Below are 18,119 nucleotides of genomic sequence, written 5' to 3' on the forward strand. Positions count from 1 at the left end.
AGTTCATTGGAGCTTTGATCATGTTGATTTAGAGGGCCTTGTTTTCTTAGCGTCCTCGGTATATTAGATTTTTCTTATTTTCATACTGCTTTTGTGGTTAGAAGGTACACTTTTAAATCATAGCAGGCAGTTATTGCTTCCAAATTATAAATTTAATAATTGTCATTGGCTGTGGGGTTAAATGACAGGGCATGTGCCTAGTAGAGCCTTCTGGTTTCCATCTCTAGCTCCCATCCCCTACAAAATGTCCTCAAGAAATTCAAATAGTAGATTGGTCATATTTACAGTTGTAACAGTTTCAATGCTAGGAACCCCTTCATCCACACAGCAATCACTGCTGCAACATAACTAGTCCTTCACTCATAGTGGCATAATGAGTATTGTTCATTCCCTAAAACAGTATGCCAGTAATTTGAGCTCCCTTTCATGCTCTTTACAAGGGCTTAGTGTAAGCTGGGCAGTAGTGGCACATACCTTTAAACTTAGCACTTGGGAGGCAGAGGTAGGTGGATCTCAGTGAGTTCAAGGCCAGCCTGGTCTACAAAGCAAGTTCCAAGACAACCAGGACTGTTGCACAGAGAAACTCTGTGTCTTGAAACACCCTGCCCCCCCTAAAAAAAAATGGGTTAGTGTAGCTTCAAAACCTGGAATGCTGACAAGCGTCTTTTAATTTTATTTTTCTTAAAACAACTCAGTATCAAAAATCACCTTCTTAAAGTTGAAGAAATCACTTAAGAAAGCATAATGTTCTGTCCCCACACTGTAGTTGGTCAAAATGGCAGCAACTCCCTTTCCAGAATTCTTTTTTTCCAACTTATCATTTTTTTATTGATTATTTGAGAATTTCAAACACAATGTACCACAGTCATAATGGCTTCCCGTTCCTCCCAGGTACTCCTTTTATCACCCTCCCCGCCAAAAAAGAAAATTAAGCAAAAAATACCAAGTACAGTTTGTGTTGCCCATATACTCATTGGAGCATGGTCAAACTCCTAGTGGCCAACCCATTATAGATAGCTCAGTCTTTTCCTATTCCCCTGCCAGAAGACATCAACTGTGAAGAGCTACACTTCAGCCTTTAGTCACAAATTTTAAGGACTTTCTTCAATGGCTTCTGGTCTAGACTGGCTTGGGGGTGGAGGGAGATGATGTTGCAGAAGCCTTCAGTACCACTGCAGTAGAAGCTTCCTTGTCCATAATAGTAAGATGGCAGCACGGACCACAGACCTTATTATGGCCTCCAGCGGCAGCATGCACAACGGACATCCCCATGGCTTCTGGCTCTACTTTGAAAGATGAATCTTAGCATGGTTCTTGGTGGCATCATAGACCACAGACCTCATCAAGGCCTCTAGTGGCAGCACAGACCTCAGCCATTACCATGGCCCCTGGCCTCTGCATAGACCATAGACAACAACATGGCCTCTGGTTGGCAGCAGCAACCTCAAACACAGACATCAACATGGTCCCCTGTGGCAGCCCTGATCTTGGACATTAACACAGCCTCTGGCTCCCTCACAGGTGCAGAGGTATCGATGTGGCCTCAGGTGGCAGCACAGACCATGGATATCCACATTGACTCCAGCAACAAGAACCATAGACATTAGCATGGCCCCCAGACCAGGGACACCAATATGGCCTCAGACATTAACATGGCTTCCGGCAGAAACACAAACCACGGACATCAACCTGGCCCTTGGTGGCAGCACAGTCCACAGACATCAACATGGCCTCTGGTGGGAACATGGACCATGAATATTAACATGGTCCCTGATGGTAAAATGGAGACCATGGACATGGACATGGCCTCTGTTGGCAGCATGGATCATAGATTCCCACATGGCCTCCATCATGCAGCACCAACCATGGGCCTCTGGTAGCAACATGGTCCATGGGCATCAATACAGCCTGCAGCGGACCATGGTCACTAGCATGACCCTGGTTGTAGCATGGACCATGTACAGTGACCATGGGGGAGGGGCATCCCACTCCCACTTTTCCCCAGAGTACTCTTGAGCAGGAGCAGCGGGAAAGTAAAGAGGGGAGAGAAACAGATAGAAAACACAGGATAGCCTCGAGAGGGCCTGGATCCTATCCAGTGGGGCCCCCGTTGTTTCTGCCCTAGGGTTTTTAAAGGAATGCCAACAGGTGGAGCAAAAGACCTCCCCCTAGCACAGCCGAGTGCAGACTGTCTCAGACACCTGGTACTCAGGCCCGAGGTCCAATCATCTTCTCCATGCAGACCTGCTGGATAAAGCCATGAGGAAACCTAAATGGGCCCCAACAGTGACATGGTTTCTGGTGGCAGCAGGGACCATGAACATTTTTGAGGAGGCCCAATCCAGAAAATGAACCATTTTCCATCTCAGACATTCTACCATTGCTCAGAGCCAGAGCAACTAGAAATACTTGTGGATATATGAGATTATTTTCAAAAATTTGGTAAATCACTATACACTGCCTGGAAACTGAAACACTGATGTCCAAGTCTTTGGTATATAATCTTCATTATATAACAGTGATTACCTGGTTCTATCCCTTATTGAAATTAGACTATAAACTTCTAAAAATGAGTATCTGATGAGGAAGAATGTTCACTAGTCAGCAGGGCATAATCAACCTGAGAGTGTTATCTAGTGAACTCATGTTTGCTTTCTTAAGATACAGATTTTTTACCTCAGGTAAATGCCTCTTCACACAAAGCTTAGCATAGTACATGCAAATAAATTATGCTTATAGTGGTACATTTTTTATACAGCAAATCTAATTAATTTATCTCATAATTATAGTTATGGCCATTATAGATGCTCATTGTAGAAAACATGAAAACTTCAGAGTTGAGAAGCAACAGCACCTTTAGCACCTTAGACACAGACAGCTACTTCCTCATATCTCCAGTCCTTTGGAAACGGCATGTCATAGCTCATGCTATAGCACTTTCTTTTACTTTTTTTTTTTTTTTTTTTTTAACTAACTTGTGTTTGGGTTCTGAGCTTTCATTGTTGTGAAAACAGAATGAACCACTATGCATTTTGATTACTTTCTGCCATCCCCTGAAATAGACACAACAAGGAGATAAAATGTAAGAGCATTTATGAGGTTTTAAAAACGTTATTACAATACAGACTAATTCAGACTCCTAACCAGTAGTATGTGAGAATATAATTATCATGACCCCCTTCCTGTAGTAGCAGCAAGTGTCACTGTTTCTTTTTAATCCATGTAGGAAGGCAAACATGGCATCTGTTGACTTGAACTTATATTTTAGTTATTTAACATAATTAGGAATGTCTTCTGTTGTATTGAAAATAAACATCATTAAAGCTTGCTATTTACATTATGTCAAACATTACAATTATAGTAAAATATACTTACATTAAATTACTCTATACTTTTTATCGTCCATTAGACAGTAATAGTGAAAGCTGTTAAGTCATGGGTACTCTGAGTGTTGGCTTTGTCCTGGGCAGCGCTCTGAGCATTGTTCCATGGAGCCCTTTCCTGAAACCTACACAAGGTGCTTTCTTCTATTACTTTTGTTCTCAGAAAAAAGCTTTTTGGTTAGAAACTTGTTAAAATCTTTAAATTACTTTTTTAAATGTAATGATGCTTTTCCTAATTATAAGTGAAACAGATTTATCCTCAAAGGTGTATTTGTGAGGAATACAGGAGATAAAATCAGCAATTAGTGCAGTGGCCTATATAAAAGAAGTTCTTGTGTTAGGATTATGCTTGTCGGTTATATTCTACATGTAATATGGCAGCTTTCTGAAGTATATGCTGATTTTCATTGTTCATGGATTCCAAAATAGTGAATTTGCTTACTTGCTAAAATTGCATCATTTAGAGCTCATGTAAATAATTGTGGTACTACTTCAGTCATTCATGAACATGTATAGAGTCAAGGAAAACATTGAATTCTTGATAGATACATTCAAAGCTGAGGTAGAATGTGGCTGAGTTCTGCCTTCCTGTGCTCACTCTTCTACTACAAAGAAGTGTTTACATGGTCTGTTTGGTGCCATCCTTGCATCTTGTGTCTTCTTTTTTGTTTTTGAATTTTGCTGTTTAAGATAGCTCACCAGTATGTTGCTGAAGTGCTGTGTAGGGTTCCAAGTTTAAGGGACTATGACACTTGAAGAAAATGCATGTGTCAGGTAAGCAGCTTTCAGGCTAGACTAATTATACTTACTGTTGATCATGAGCTCAGAGCCCAGAGTACCTTTCTTAAAGAGTGGAGTCACTGAACTGGTCTAAGTGGGGACAACAATATTCAGGGTTTTGCAAAGATTGCTTTGATGACAGAGAGGAGTGTGGATTGAGCAGGAACAGCTCTTACTATTATTGGCCAAGCAGCAGGGCTTACTGCACTTAAAGGACATGGACTTTGTGTCTTTGGATCATCACAGTGACTCTGTAATGGATTATGCTTGTTTTCCATATTCGGCAATTACTGTAAATGACCAGCTGAATGTGGTATGTCTGGCTAATAGTGGAGGTGAGGTGACATAACAGATTACATTTTAGAGTACCATGCCTGACATACTGTGTGCACTTAATGTTTAATGTTTTGTTGTACTTCCACCCTTCCATTCCTGACTGGTCCAAGAAGCTTGTGAGGTTGTCTTAAAGCATCAAATGTCCTATGGCATTAGGATGCCATATGACATCGATAAATAGCAATCATAACCCACTGGACATCACTGGTAGATAAAGATGGCCAGGCAAATCCATACTCCTGGGCTGTAGTTAAGAGACTGCAAAGCTCTATTTGTAATGATATTGTAAAGAGCAGATTCCTGATATAAATGGCCATTTTAATGTACTGTTTGTGTCTGTACTAAGTGGACTGTAGGTTGTTGGGGATATGGTGTTGGAAGAGAAAGCAGTGTGATTGTCAGCTGTCTTTATGCTCCTCAAGTTTGACTTTCTCTTTTCCTGTAGCATGTGACATATTCTGTCATTATGAGACAAAGAACAGCTTTCTTAAAATTAGGTCTTCCAGGAAATTAACATGAGTGCTCTTTATCCTCTGTCCTTTGCTATCTGAATCTAAACCCATGTCTATGAGATAATGTAATCACTAGTGGACTTGATATTGATCTTGTGAAAATTAATTGGAATTCAGTACTGATTGCATGCCAGAAGTACTGGTTGTAAGTTAATACTCAGCTACCTAGAATTGAGTGATGTACCAAGGTAGATGATAGATTCAGAAATGAGTTATCATTCAGATTGAACACTAGGAATTGAAAGAAAACATATTCAACTCTTTTAGATTGTGTATGTGTATTTGTCTATTGTTGTGATAAAACACCATGACCTTATAAAAGAAAGCATTTAATTGAGCTCACTGTTTCAGAGGATTAGAGTCCATGATCGTGTAGGGAAGGCATGACAGCAGGAACAGGTGAGACCACAAACTGGAGGCAGAGAGACAGTATATTGGGAATGGCACAAGTCTTTTGAAACCTCAATCCTGCCCCAGTGACACACTTCTTAATCTTTCCCAAATAATTTCATCAGCTGCAAATTTATGAACCTGTATAGACTGTTCTCATTCAACCACCACAGTCTGCAATTCATTGAGAGTGATGTGAGATGTAATGCTAGCTTACTTCAGTTAGTTGTAACTTTGGTTTTGGAAATCCTTTGAGCTTTTGGTATTTGAACTTTTTACTTGTGACCTGCATCAATTTGAAAGAAATGACATCTTCATGAAGTCTTTTCTGTTCTGCAGGGTTATTGAGCAGCTTGGTGGAAAGCAGCTTGTGATGAACCACATGCACCATGAAGACCAGCAGGTCCGCTACAATGCTCTGCTGGCCGTGCAGAAGCTCATGGTGCATAACTGGTAAGTATGTCTTGGCATCTGTCTCACCTGGGCACTGTTCTGCTAGCTCTCTCCTGTTTATCCTAAGAGCTTTTGTGCAAATGCTCCAGTCAATTATTGGTGATTTTAGATAAAAGTTTGTGCACATATTGCTAATACAGAGCAAAGACTCAGTAATTTTAAAGAGATTGAGCTGTGTTCGTGGTCTTAAGAAGGGTTCAAATTACTGATAGCAAAAATTGCTTCAGCTGTAACTGAAAGGCTCTTGTGACTAAAACAAATGAGGGTGCCTTAGAGTTGAGTGGACACAACTGTACTACAGATTCCTCTCCAGTTCTGCAAGGTGTCTGAACTATAAGGTTAGCCAGATTTCATTGTACCAGTTCACAGGAAGACACTGGAAGCTTATTGATTGACTCAGATTCAATGTTCATAGTTTGTTCATTACAGCGTTTTGCTTTTGAAGTAGCCAGACTTATATATTTTTTTCTTGTCCTTTTATTTTTAAAACTGAGATTATTGACCTTTTTGTATTCCCTCTAAAGACTGAACATGATGGTGAGCCCTTGGTGTACTAGGTAGAGCAAGTGATGATTCCCTTTTGGAATAGCTAGTTTTAGCTGTTTGTTGGCTGTTCAATACTTGGAATAGATCAGGTGGTTGAATCATACTGAAGAGTATTCTAGATTGAGACTATTTTTGTTAAAAGTACAGATTATAAATATAAATCTCCTATAACTGATAGAAATGTGATCAGTATTTCCAAAGGAAAGAATTAATGGTACATTAGAACAGGTCCATCACATATAGTACAGGAGAATATCTAGTTGTGCTGCTGTGGCCTTGTGTATTAAATTTGGCAGTCCTGCCATTAGGCATCTTTTCCATAAACACTGGCATCTGTACACACTTACAACAGTGTCTTTTTGAGTGTTTGCATTGTCCCTGTTAAGTGCTGGGTTGAAGAGACTAGAAGTGGGTGCAACTTTACATAGGGCAGTTAGATAAGCTTCTCTGGATAGGCCAAGGTAAGCTGAGGTGACAGTGGTAAGGAGCCAGTTGTGCAGCCTGATTATTGGGGTTAATTACCATTTCAGGTATAAGGATTGAGACAGGAAATGCAGGAAGCAACACCGAGCATGGCCTTTTTTAAAGCAATGCAGGGAGAAAGGTTTCAGTACCTGGGTAGTACTGAGGTATTGCAGGGAGAGACTGGGTGCTGGAAATTCTCTTCAGGGCACAGGCAGCCCCCCCCCCCCACCAGTAGAAAACTGTGATGCTTTTTGTTTTTTCTAAGACTAAGGACATAACTTGAAGGTACAGAGTAAGCACCAGTGAGAGGATATATTTAGGGTACAGTTGCAGGATGTCTTGTATTGTATGCTGATGTTTCAGGCTTAGAAGAATTGAAAACCATTGAAAAGTTTTCTTTTCGTTAAAGATTTATTCGTTTTTTTTTTTTTTTTATGTGTATGAGTTTTACCTGCTTGTATGTGCATGCAGTGCCCACAGAGGCCAGAAGAGGGTGTCAGATCCCACAAACTGGAGCGACCATGGGTTGTGAGCTACCATGTGGGTCCTGGGAATCCAGCCTGGGTCCTCTGAAAGAGGAGCCAGTGCTCCTCCCCTGGGGAGCCATCTCTCCAGCCTTATTTGTGTTTTTGAGATAGGTCTTATTAAGGCTGATGGGTCTCATCAGGCTGGCCTGATACTCATTTTGTAAATCAGGCTGGCTTTGAATTTAGAGAGATCTACCTGCCTCTGCCTCACAAGTGCTGGGTTTGAAGGCATGTGCTACCACACTTGATCTCATTGAAAGTTTTCTTGTTTTTGTTTTTGTTTTTAATTGGAGAATGACAAGATTGGGTTTATATTTTTTTTAAAAAAAAATTTATTGGCTCCTTTGTAGAGAATGGATCACTGGATTAAGTTTGAAAACGAGGCGATTGTTTGGGTTAGTTTCATTACTAGAGCTGGTGCTAGCAGTATAGGGTGGCCTGAAGTGTTTCTACTTTTTCCTGCCTTTTGTGCAAGAAGTACATGGGCAAAGTAGGGGGCTCTCGAGAGTAGCTTTGGGTCAGCTCCATGGGTCGGTGAACGGTGAGTGTCACTAAAGCATGGCTGCGTTTCCCTAGGTTCCTCCTCTTGTGTCATTGATAGTGAGTTAGGTTTCAACGTAAACCAGTAGTTTGGGAATTTCGTATTTTGTATCTGGTTTATATGTCTTAAGGAATTAGTTTGACGAATGTTCACATTTAATATACTTGAAGGCTATTGTGACTATGAACTTACATTTATTTTCTAGATGTTTTTCTAAAGTTTCTGTTAAAATAAGTTTAATTTTACCCTTTAAAAATAAAAATAATAATAAAAAACTATAGATGCCATAGTGGAATTCTTGTTTTAGTAATTTAAAAAAAATTACTTTTAATTATTCTCCTATTAAATGTCCTCAGGCATAGTGTTTTTCTTTTCTTGTTTTTCTTTGGGGGAGGGGTGATGTTTTTCCAAATGTTCATTCCTGGCATGAAAAAAAAGTATATGCAACAAAATGCTGACTTTATGCTTTGCCAATAGAAAAAATTTTTGGTTGAGGATTTTTGTTAAGTGAAGAAATTGAAGATTTTCCCCCCTTGTGTATGGTATGTTGTTTATACCTGATTTATGTTTGTGACTCTATAGATAGACACTGGTTTGTGTCTCATTGACTAGCTGATGAGAATATCCCTTTTTTCTCCTTTCCCAGTATGTGACAGTCTATTTTTACTCTGGTGACTTGGAGCTTAGTGTTAATATTTTCTGTACTTTCTTTTCTTTCTTTCTTTTTTTTTTTTTTTTTGTTTTTCGAGACAGAGTTTCTCTGTGTAGCTTTGTACCTTTCCTGGAACTCACTCTGTAGCCCAGGCTGGCCTCGAACTCACAGAGATCTGTCTGGCTCTGCCTCCCGAGTGCTGGGATTAAAGGCGTGCACCACCATCGCCCGGCTGTACTTTCTTTATAAAAAGATTTTTATAGGAAGATCAGAATTCAGTTGGGACCTTTACATTTTTATGCAGCTTTTACTTTTTTTTTTTTTTTTTTGAGACAGGGATTTTCTTTGTAACCATCCTAGCTGTCCTGAAACTCACTATGTAGACCAGGCTGGCCTTGAACTCAAAGAGATCCACTTGCCTCTGCCTCCCCAAGTGTTGGGATCAAAGGCAAGCGCCACCACTGCCTGGCGAAGCTTTTACATTTTCATGGATGTCTGTACCAGAGAGTAAAAATTACTCAAGTAATGGAAATTTATTTCTATGTCAGATTAAGGTAGACTAGAGGGTCATATGGAAAGTAAGCCTTCTGCAAAGGATTTCTCCAGTGGAAGAGCAGTCTGGATGCATGTCTTGTTTTAGTGTCCATAGGCATCATGGTTATAACTGCTGGTGCAGGCTGCCTTTCTTTTTACCTAAGATGTGGGGGAGGTTGCTTTGTTTTGTTTTTTTGAGACAGGATTTCACTCTGTAAACTAGGTTAGTGTGGAACTTGTGTGTATCTAAGACTGGCTGGCCATGAACTTAGTGCTAGTCTGGTTCCACTCGCAAGTGCTGGGATTGCAGATATGAGCCCTCTAGCCTGGTAGGTTTTTTTGGTGGGGTGTGTTTTGTTTGGCTGGCTGGCTGGCTGTCTTCCGTCGTTGTCGTTGTCGTCGTCATCTTCTTCTTCTTCTTCTTCTTTTTTTTTTTTGACTAAAATAGGTTCTTATGTTTTACATATTATGAAATTTTCTGGAAATTGTACACCAAGTAAAAACTTTGTTTCTATAATAAATTAAATTTTAAGTATAATTTCAAACTTGCACTTAAAGTGTAAATTAGATATTTATAAAATCATGGGATAGACCAGTCATGAATCTTGATTTAGAGTCCATTTTAAGAAGTTGAATTTTAAGTTTGTTAACAAAGTAGATTTAGATTTGAGTTTATATAACATAGAATATAGAATTATGCATTATGTGAAAAAACTTAAATTTTTTTCAGTGTTTTGATAGATTTTGAAATTACTTCTTTGAAAGTCTTAGAAAAGCTAATTTCCCCCTTCTATTTGACATCTATATGGAGTGGAGTGATGGATTACAAGATCCCCAAGTATACATGGGAAGTAAGGAGGAATGTGTTCTTGGCTGAGGGCAAGAAGATGGTTGATACACACAGGAGCCCCTCAGCTCAGGAGGTTTGGTGCAGGCCGTCCTTACAACTGACACCAGCACCTTAGAATCTTCCTCCACAGTCGTGCTTTTGATGCCACTGTGTTCTTTTCAGTAGTGGTGAGTTACATAGACTTGGCAAAAATGTATAAACAATGAACATTGATTCTAGAGAACTTTAGTATGTACTGTTGTTTATACTTCCAGTTTAACTTCATAAAATGTCATCATTTTTCTCCTACAGAATGATTTTAAATATAATCCTCTAATTCAGAAGCAACAGTGTGTGCATATGGACAGCTCAGGACTTCAGGAAAGAAACACTGAATTTTGTAGGTAGAGGATCTCCAGTAGAATTTTCTGTTTGTGTTTCTAGATTATCTTCTAGCCTTTTCTCAAGCAGAATAAATTCTGAGTGTTTCTCTCTTTAGATCTTTTATATATGTAGGAAAATTAACAGAACAAATTTACCAAGCCAAGGACTTTGTTCTCCTATGATTATGTTGGCCTAGAACATTTTAGTTATTATGTAAGTGGATAACCATAAAGACAGTGATTAAAATGGTTATGAACTGAAAAGGGGAAAGCCCTTGGATATTTGAACATTAGTAATCACATTACCAAAGGATTCCATAGGATATTTTTAGGAATAAATTTTTATTCTTTGACAATTTAATATATGTATATAATATATTTTGATCATATTCATCCTTGCATTCTCCTTTCTTATCTCCCTCCCATTTCTGAAACCTTTCTTTTTCTCAGCACATCCATATGACTTATTCAAACACTTATTTTTTAGAATTAACTTAGGAGCTATGTTTTCTTTTTGGGTACCTAGAGCTTTCTATGTTATCTTTATGACATTTTCAGTGGTGGAACCTTTGAAATGTCTCCAGTATCATATATTTTGTGATTTTAAAAATACATACTTATATATGAGGTAAATATAGGACTAGAGAGATGGCTTACTTGATAGTGCTTGTTACTTAAACATAAGCACCTAAGTCTGGATTCCCAGAACTCATGTGAAAGCTGGGAATGACAGCCTGTAATTCCAGGGCTGAGGTGGTAGATCCTATGTTTCACTGGCCAGTCAGCCTAACCACATTGGTGACTCTCAGGTTCAGTGAAAGATCCTGCCTCAAACACTGAGATGGAGAAGTGATTGAGGAAGACAGCCATTAAACCTCCACCTCCACTTGCATGTGTACCTGCATACATGTGTAGACACACAGACACATAGACTGTTTACTGCTCTAGCTGGTGGCATGAACCTGGGAGAGCAGGTTCTAAAAATGACGCGGTCTGAAGTTTCATACAATAGCCAACTTTATTCTGAGCATTCAATAATTTATACTCTTGTAAGTTAAGAAGAATCATATGAATAAGGTGCTTAGTCACAAGGACAAGCCATATGTGACAAAAACATGTCCGTCCCCCCCTCCCCCATAGAGGTATATGAATAACAACAGCTGAAATAAACTCACTCCTACCTACTATACCTGGGAGGAGCATGAAAACACATTCCAAGAACAATTCTGTGTTTTGAAGAAATTGAAGTTTCTTGTCTTGTTTTCATGGTTTCCTCACAAGCACTCAGAATTTTCATATGACTCCATTCTTAGACTTTATTATGACAATAGACCACACACTCTCGTATACAAACACAAACAAACAATAAAGTGAAATAAAATGAGTTAGGACTGGGGAGGTAGCTCAAGAGTAGAGTGTTTTTCTAGCATGCACAAGGTCCTGAGTTTGATTCCCAGCACTGCTATGTGAATAATTAACCATTTGCAAGTAACCAGGAATTCTTTAATTGTTGTTTCTATTACAATCAAATCTTGTTAAATTATTTCTTCTTTGCTAGTCAGAAATTTTCTTGAAGCTGTACTCTTTAGTTTCTATAGCATTGTTAATGACAAATAACTATTGATTAACAATGCCAATATAACATATCTTAGTTTTGTTTTTGTAAAATACTAGCTCGCATAATGAAAGAAATAAATAGTGAGCATTCTGACAGACACAAAGTCCTGAAGGATAGGAGCCTCTGCATTTTATAATTAAACACAAATTTGAATACACATGGGTCCTTGCAACGAAGGAGTAAGGTCTGGCTCATATTTTGATTAGCCAGTAGATTTTGGATCTGTGTTTGGAAGAATCATTAAAACTTAGACAAAAGAAGTCTAGTATGAAGAAGGAGAGAGAAAAAACTTTTTTTGCTTTTCATTGCTGTTTGCTCCTTCATGGGTTTAGTAGTGTATCTGTGGTCACTTGGCATAGTTCATTGTATATATGAACTTTGTATGTGTATATACTTGCATGCTTTAAATAATGTCCAGTTGAAGAATATACTAAAATTAGCTAAATAGCAAACTTAGATTTATAATTATTTTCTTATATGTCACACAGATACTACATCTTGAGGGGTTAAAAGATTACATGAAATAACAGAAATGAATTGATCTTTTTTGCAACCATTTAAAATCTGAATTGGCTAAAAAAATAGGTACAAATGAGCCAAGGAAGGTACTTTTTGTTGTAAATATTTAATTTAATTTTTGAAAATTATATTTTAAAGAAATTATGCAGTGATGTAATATCCTTTTTAGTATCTAAAAAAAATCTCCCTATTTATTTATTTGAAATAGTTTAATATTTGCCCTTATTATTTAGAAAGATGAATTTAGTAAAATTATCCAAGTGTTATGATAAGGGCCAGAGATTTTCATGAAAGATAAGTTTCTATTACCGAGACTGTATAAGCTGTATCAGAGCTAGGGATGTAGTGCAAGAGCAGAGCACTTGTTGAGCATGAACGGGGGGGGGGGGGGGGGGGGGGGGGGGTCCTGGGTTCCATACCTAGAATTGGAAAAAGAAAATAAACTTGGAGGGAAAGGGCAGCTGCCTGCATTTCCTGCTTGGGCCATTGGAAATCATACTAGTCTTACTCACTTTCTCTATAGGCTTAAAGAGAAGGTACCTCTCAGAAATACCAGATATTGAATGAGGGTTCTCCCCCCCTCCCCCATGCCCTGCTTTGCTAAATATCCCATGTCTTAAGAACTGACATTTTAGTGTTTAGTTTGCAAGCCATTCTGTCTGCTTGTATTCAATTCCTTTCTCAGTTAAAGAACTGAGGGATAATTTACTTTTGCATCTAATTGGTTCTTTAGTTTAGACATGGGCAGGATTGTTTGTTAGATAATGCAGCAAATGCAGAGAAATATGCAGTAGAACATAAAAAGGCACACAAGACAGTGCTATGACTGCTGTGACAGATGTCTAGGTGTCACCAGGAGCATTGGAACCTTGCTGGAGGAGGCAGTGCTTGGGCCAAGTCCTGTGGGTTAGGGCATGAGTGGGAGAGATGAGGGTGAGTATAGGGAAGATATCAGACAGAGGCACTCTGAGTCTGCTGTACATAGGAGTCATAGGAGTGTCACAACAGCAAGACTCGGAGATGGGAGCAGCTGACTCCCAACTAAGGGCAATATATGACATCACTTACATTGTCTTAGGTCAGAAGGATTAAATGTAATTACAGCCATCTGAATGTTACTGTCTATTTTTAGGACATTTTTAAATAAGTGAGGGATTGCTCTTTTTGATATGATGAGCTTGGTATGTCAAATCTTGAGGTCCTATAGTTCATCGAGCTCTTGAAAGATCCAGGATTCTTCAGCATGCCTGCTCACAGCTACAAGTGGAGCTTCCATGCTCTTGATTGCAATGGCAAGGAAAGTATGAAAGAGAAAAGTTTCCTTATGAGACCTTGCTGCAGTCGGAAGTTTCTCAGGTCCTGCCTGGCCCCCGCAGTCCAGACAAATCTCTCTCACCTGCTGTCCCACAGCCACTCGGATCCAAGTAAACACACAGAGGCATATATTATTTACAAACTGTATGCCTTGTGACAGGCTTTTTGCTGGCTAGCTCTTATAGTTTAACCCAACCCATAACTAGTAGTCTATGTATTGCCACATGTTCCGTGGCTTTAGCAGTCTGCTGGCATCTTACTGTCCCTTCAGCGGGGTGGTGGCCGGAGTCTCTCCAGACTCTGCCTTTCTCTTTCCTGTCTTGCCTGCCTCTAAGCTGCCTTGCCAAAGGACAAAGCAGCTTATTTATTAACCAATGGAAACAGCATATATTCACAGCATATGGAAAGACATCCCCCAGCACCTTGTCTTCTTAATTGGAAATAATTTTATCAGGAATAGTCCAGTGAACTAAAATACCTTTCATCTAGATTCAGCAGTTGACTATATTTGTGTGTCCTCTCTCTTCCAAAAGTATTTGAAAGTAGCACATCTCAAATAAGATCACACCTCAGTATGATCAGCCAACCCTATCACTTAAGTTTGGAATCTTCTCTTTCATACTGAGACATGGTGATATAACATGCAGATTATTTTTTTAAAAATTCCCTTGTCTGCTGTGTGCTGGAAAGTATTTTTTATGTAGTCTAGAATTATACATTGCATTTTGTTGGCATGTTTTTTACTTGGTTACCTTTGTTCCTTTTTTTCTTTGTGTTTTGAGACAGAGTCTCATGTATCCCAGGCTGGCCTTGAGCTTACTGTATTACAAGGATGGCTTTGAACTCCTGATCCTCCTGTGTCTAACACCCAGATGTTGGGATTACCTTTGGCCTAATTTATAGAACCCTTGGCATTGAAACTAGGACTTCATGTGTGTTAGGCTAGTCCTCAACTAACTAAGCTGTATCCAAAGTTCTTAGGTGTTCTTTACATTGAAGCAAAAACTAGAGAGCAACCACTTTGTTGAAGGCACCCAATGTGAATTCTTCTTTGATGTTTTCTGTCTACTAGATTCAGGTTATCCTTTTGACATGAACCCCATTGGAGGGGTTTGAAGGAAGAAGCTCCTGCCCTGTTGCTGGAGATGTTTAGTCACGTGGTATCTATTAGATTTTTTTTCCCTTGTAATGAGGAAGTAACCTTTTAGAAGCTGCTTTAAGATTGACAGCAATGGGCTCTTGCTCATTTATTTTGGAATCTGTTGGTTTTTTTTTTTTTATTTTTACCTGATGAATTTTTTATTTTAAGGTTGGAAATATCCATTGGGGTTTTATTTTTTATTGATACAGTCCCTTTTGAGTCAGCAGTTTATATTCAGCACACAGGAAACTGAATTCTAGACCAAGACAGTGTGATGGCTTAGTAAAGAATCTCATCTGGGAAGGTAGCAAGAATGGCCAGACAATTGACATTCATAGCCAGGGAGAATTTTATCCTACTTCCCTTCTTACTGCCTAGTAAGTGGGGTATCCATGTTAGAAGGAAGGGAGGAATAAAAATAAGGTAAATTTCTTGTTTTGTTCATTTCTGGTAGTTACATTGAGAAAAATGTGGCTTAATGTCAACTTTCTATTGTAGTTATGATTTTTCTGAAAACTGTGATCTTTACAGGCTGTTCATGTATTGGGCATTATAAAGCTATTAGAAAAGTTCTCTTAATTATTAACCTTTTCCACAGAAATTAGAGATTATTTTCCCATGAGAATACAGGTTAATGAAGTAAATTGTAAGGCACTTAGATTACTGTATACATTTATCCCCCCCCCTTTTGTTGTTGTTCATTGGGGTGGATGGCTTAGTTTGGCTTAGTAGTTTTGAAGATGAAATCCAGTACACTGTCATTCAGCTTTCCCCACAGGTCTTTGCTTTCTTTAACTTTTGAACACAAACAAATGATAAATTATTTGGAAAGGTTCATGTTCATGACCAATAGTAATGTTAGGAAAACATTTAGAAAAATAGCTTAAATATAAGGAAATGCATTATAAGGGTGTCAGGAAGCTTATAGAATCTCTTAGGTATTAGTTGAAGTCATGGCACTCCCTTAACAGGGTACCAGAAAGCTGGCATTAAGCAAAGCAACAACTTTCTACTTCTTCTTCCCTGTGGGCCATAGATTTCTCCCATTGTAGCCATCAGCTTTCTTCCTTTCTGTAGGTTGTTAGAGTCTATGAGAAGTCCCCTAAAGTCCTATCAGTCACGTATGCAATCAGCAAGATCATTTATTAATAATTACCAACATGTTGGGGTCTAACCATCTGACAAGGTGGCAAATGGCGACCCTGAGGGAAGCTCGCAGGGTCCTTTTAAACAGACTTAGGGAAATTCCAGGGAGGAGAGATTAGTCTGTGGGCTGATTGGTGGGTTTAAACAAAAAATTTATAGAATCGGTAGGTGACTCTATTGGTTAGGTCTTTACAGCTGCAGGGTATGGAAAGCTGTCTTTAGCTAACAGAAGGCTGTCGGGATAGCAGAAGGCTGTGGAGCCTGCTGATTGTTTGCCCCTGAGTTGTGCTTTTCCTGAGAACTGCTTGCTCAGCTCCAGCCAGCTCCAGTAAATCAAAATTAAGGTCTGGTCCCTGGCGGGGCTACCAGCAGCCTGTCATGGCCTTACATCTGCTTCCCTGTTCCTCTCATAGATGTAGACTGGCATTTCTACTGCAGACCTGCTTAGTTCCTACAGAGCAAACTAGCAGGCCTCAGTGTCTTCATTATTTTCTAGCTTAGCTTTTCACATTGAGTTGGCTCCGTTTGCATGTGCTTCTCAAAATTCCTGGAGAAACACCTTTGCTTCCAGCTTGGGCTAGTCATTGTCAGTATCAGATAGAAGGAGGCTATATCCTGGCTCCTTCAGCTGTGGTACAAATAAGACACATGTAGTTAAGACTGCCGAGGAAGCCTTCCTGAGCCTTGGAGGTGTTCATTGCAAATTCTAGGCTTCTGTTCCTTCTTCCTGTCTGTGAGTAATAAACCTGCTTCATGTAATTCTGGGAATGTGGAAGTTCCCTCTACTGTCAGCTAAGTTGGTTCCTAGTGCTCACTGGACTGGGCACAAATTCCTTCTTCTGTTTTCTGAAATATCCATGTGCCTCTCTACTTGTAATCATGTTAAAGATACATACAAACTGTAAACTTAAATTGTCTGTGCCTGCCTCTGTGTGGGGAGGGGTTTGAAGAGGGCACCTGCTCTGTCCAGAAAGGTTTTCAGCCTCTACTCTTCTAGTTGTTCACAATGAAAGTGGAACTATAACTACTAACAAAGAATTGTGAATTGTTAACAGTGCATTGAACACTCTTGTGTCAGCTTCCGTCTATAGACCATAGCTTCTTAAACTGCCTTCTGATGATACTGTTTTGCTCAAGCAGCTTATAAAGTAGATATAAAATTAAATGTTTATTGATTATAAGCCATAAAGAAGGTTGTTTTAAAACAATTCTTTGGTATGCATACAGTCTTACCATTTAATATGGAACATTTGTATACTAAAGAGATGGATATGCTTTTTAAATTTTTACATAAAAAGGATTAAATCTTGGCTGAATATTTGGTACTGTGGGACATGGAGAATGTTCAATATTTTTCAGAATTGACCAATATTTTGATTTTATAAGCATCAGTGCTGAGATTGCCACATCCCATAAATGCACACACAAAATGGCAGAGGTATCTGTTTGGCAGCACTTCGGGGGCTGTTGGAAATTCTGCTTTAATCACAAGCTATAATTCATTTTAATTATTATTTATTTCTGTGTAAAACTCAGGTCAGCAACCCAAATAGCAGATTTTAAAAAATCAAACCTTATAACAGTGTGGCTGTATTCTGGTCTCCCTCAGCTGTGGATGGAGTTATACAGACAAAGTTGAGACTGCCGTAGGCAGCTTTTCTGACTTTGGAGACATGTTGGTCTGGTTGTTTTGTATCAAGCTTTGTTCTAGACTAGGGCTTCTTAAACACTTCTACTTATTAGTGTCTTTTGCCCCAAGAGAATATTCAAAGATTCACTAATTTGATAGTTACATGCTGAGGAATGGTGATAGGAAAATATTAAAGCTTTTGTGTTCCATAATTAAACTGTTATGTTTCTTTAGGAACAGAAAACTTTCTATGTACAGTGAAGCCCCACAGTTCATAATGTACAACAATCTCAAGTTTGAGATGTGGTGTTCCTTGCATTTCCTTGACGACAGTCCGATGCAGTACAGTGAGATGCTCTGTGTGCAGAACCAGGCTGCAGTAAAGTACCCGGTGCAACACTGCTGGAAACACTGGCACAT

At 39.1% G+C, this 18,119-nt stretch overlaps 1 protein-coding gene across 4 annotated transcripts in view; it reads left to right on the top strand.

The window, feature by feature from the left end:
• Positions 1-18,119, top strand: part of Atp6v1h (ATPase H+ transporting V1 subunit H) — a 98,881-nt gene that overhangs the window by 72,834 nt on the left and 7,928 nt on the right. For 3 of the 4 annotated variants that reach the window (XM_028893652.2, XM_028893653.2, XM_037202454.1), the window contains one exon: positions 5,741-5,854. In XM_028893652.2, coding sequence (XP_028749485.1) covers positions 5,741-5,854 — 114 coding nt within the window. Of the gene's footprint in view, positions 1-5,740; positions 5,855-10,260; positions 10,279-18,119 lie in introns of those variants that run through there. The other variant, XM_037202455.1, reaches the window with a different exon arrangement.

The sequence above is a fragment of the Peromyscus leucopus genome, chromosome 2, assembly GCF_004664715.2.
Source record: "Peromyscus leucopus breed LL Stock chromosome 2, UCI_PerLeu_2.1, whole genome shotgun sequence".
Classification (NCBI taxonomy): Eukaryota; Metazoa; Chordata; class Mammalia; order Rodentia; family Cricetidae; genus Peromyscus; species Peromyscus leucopus.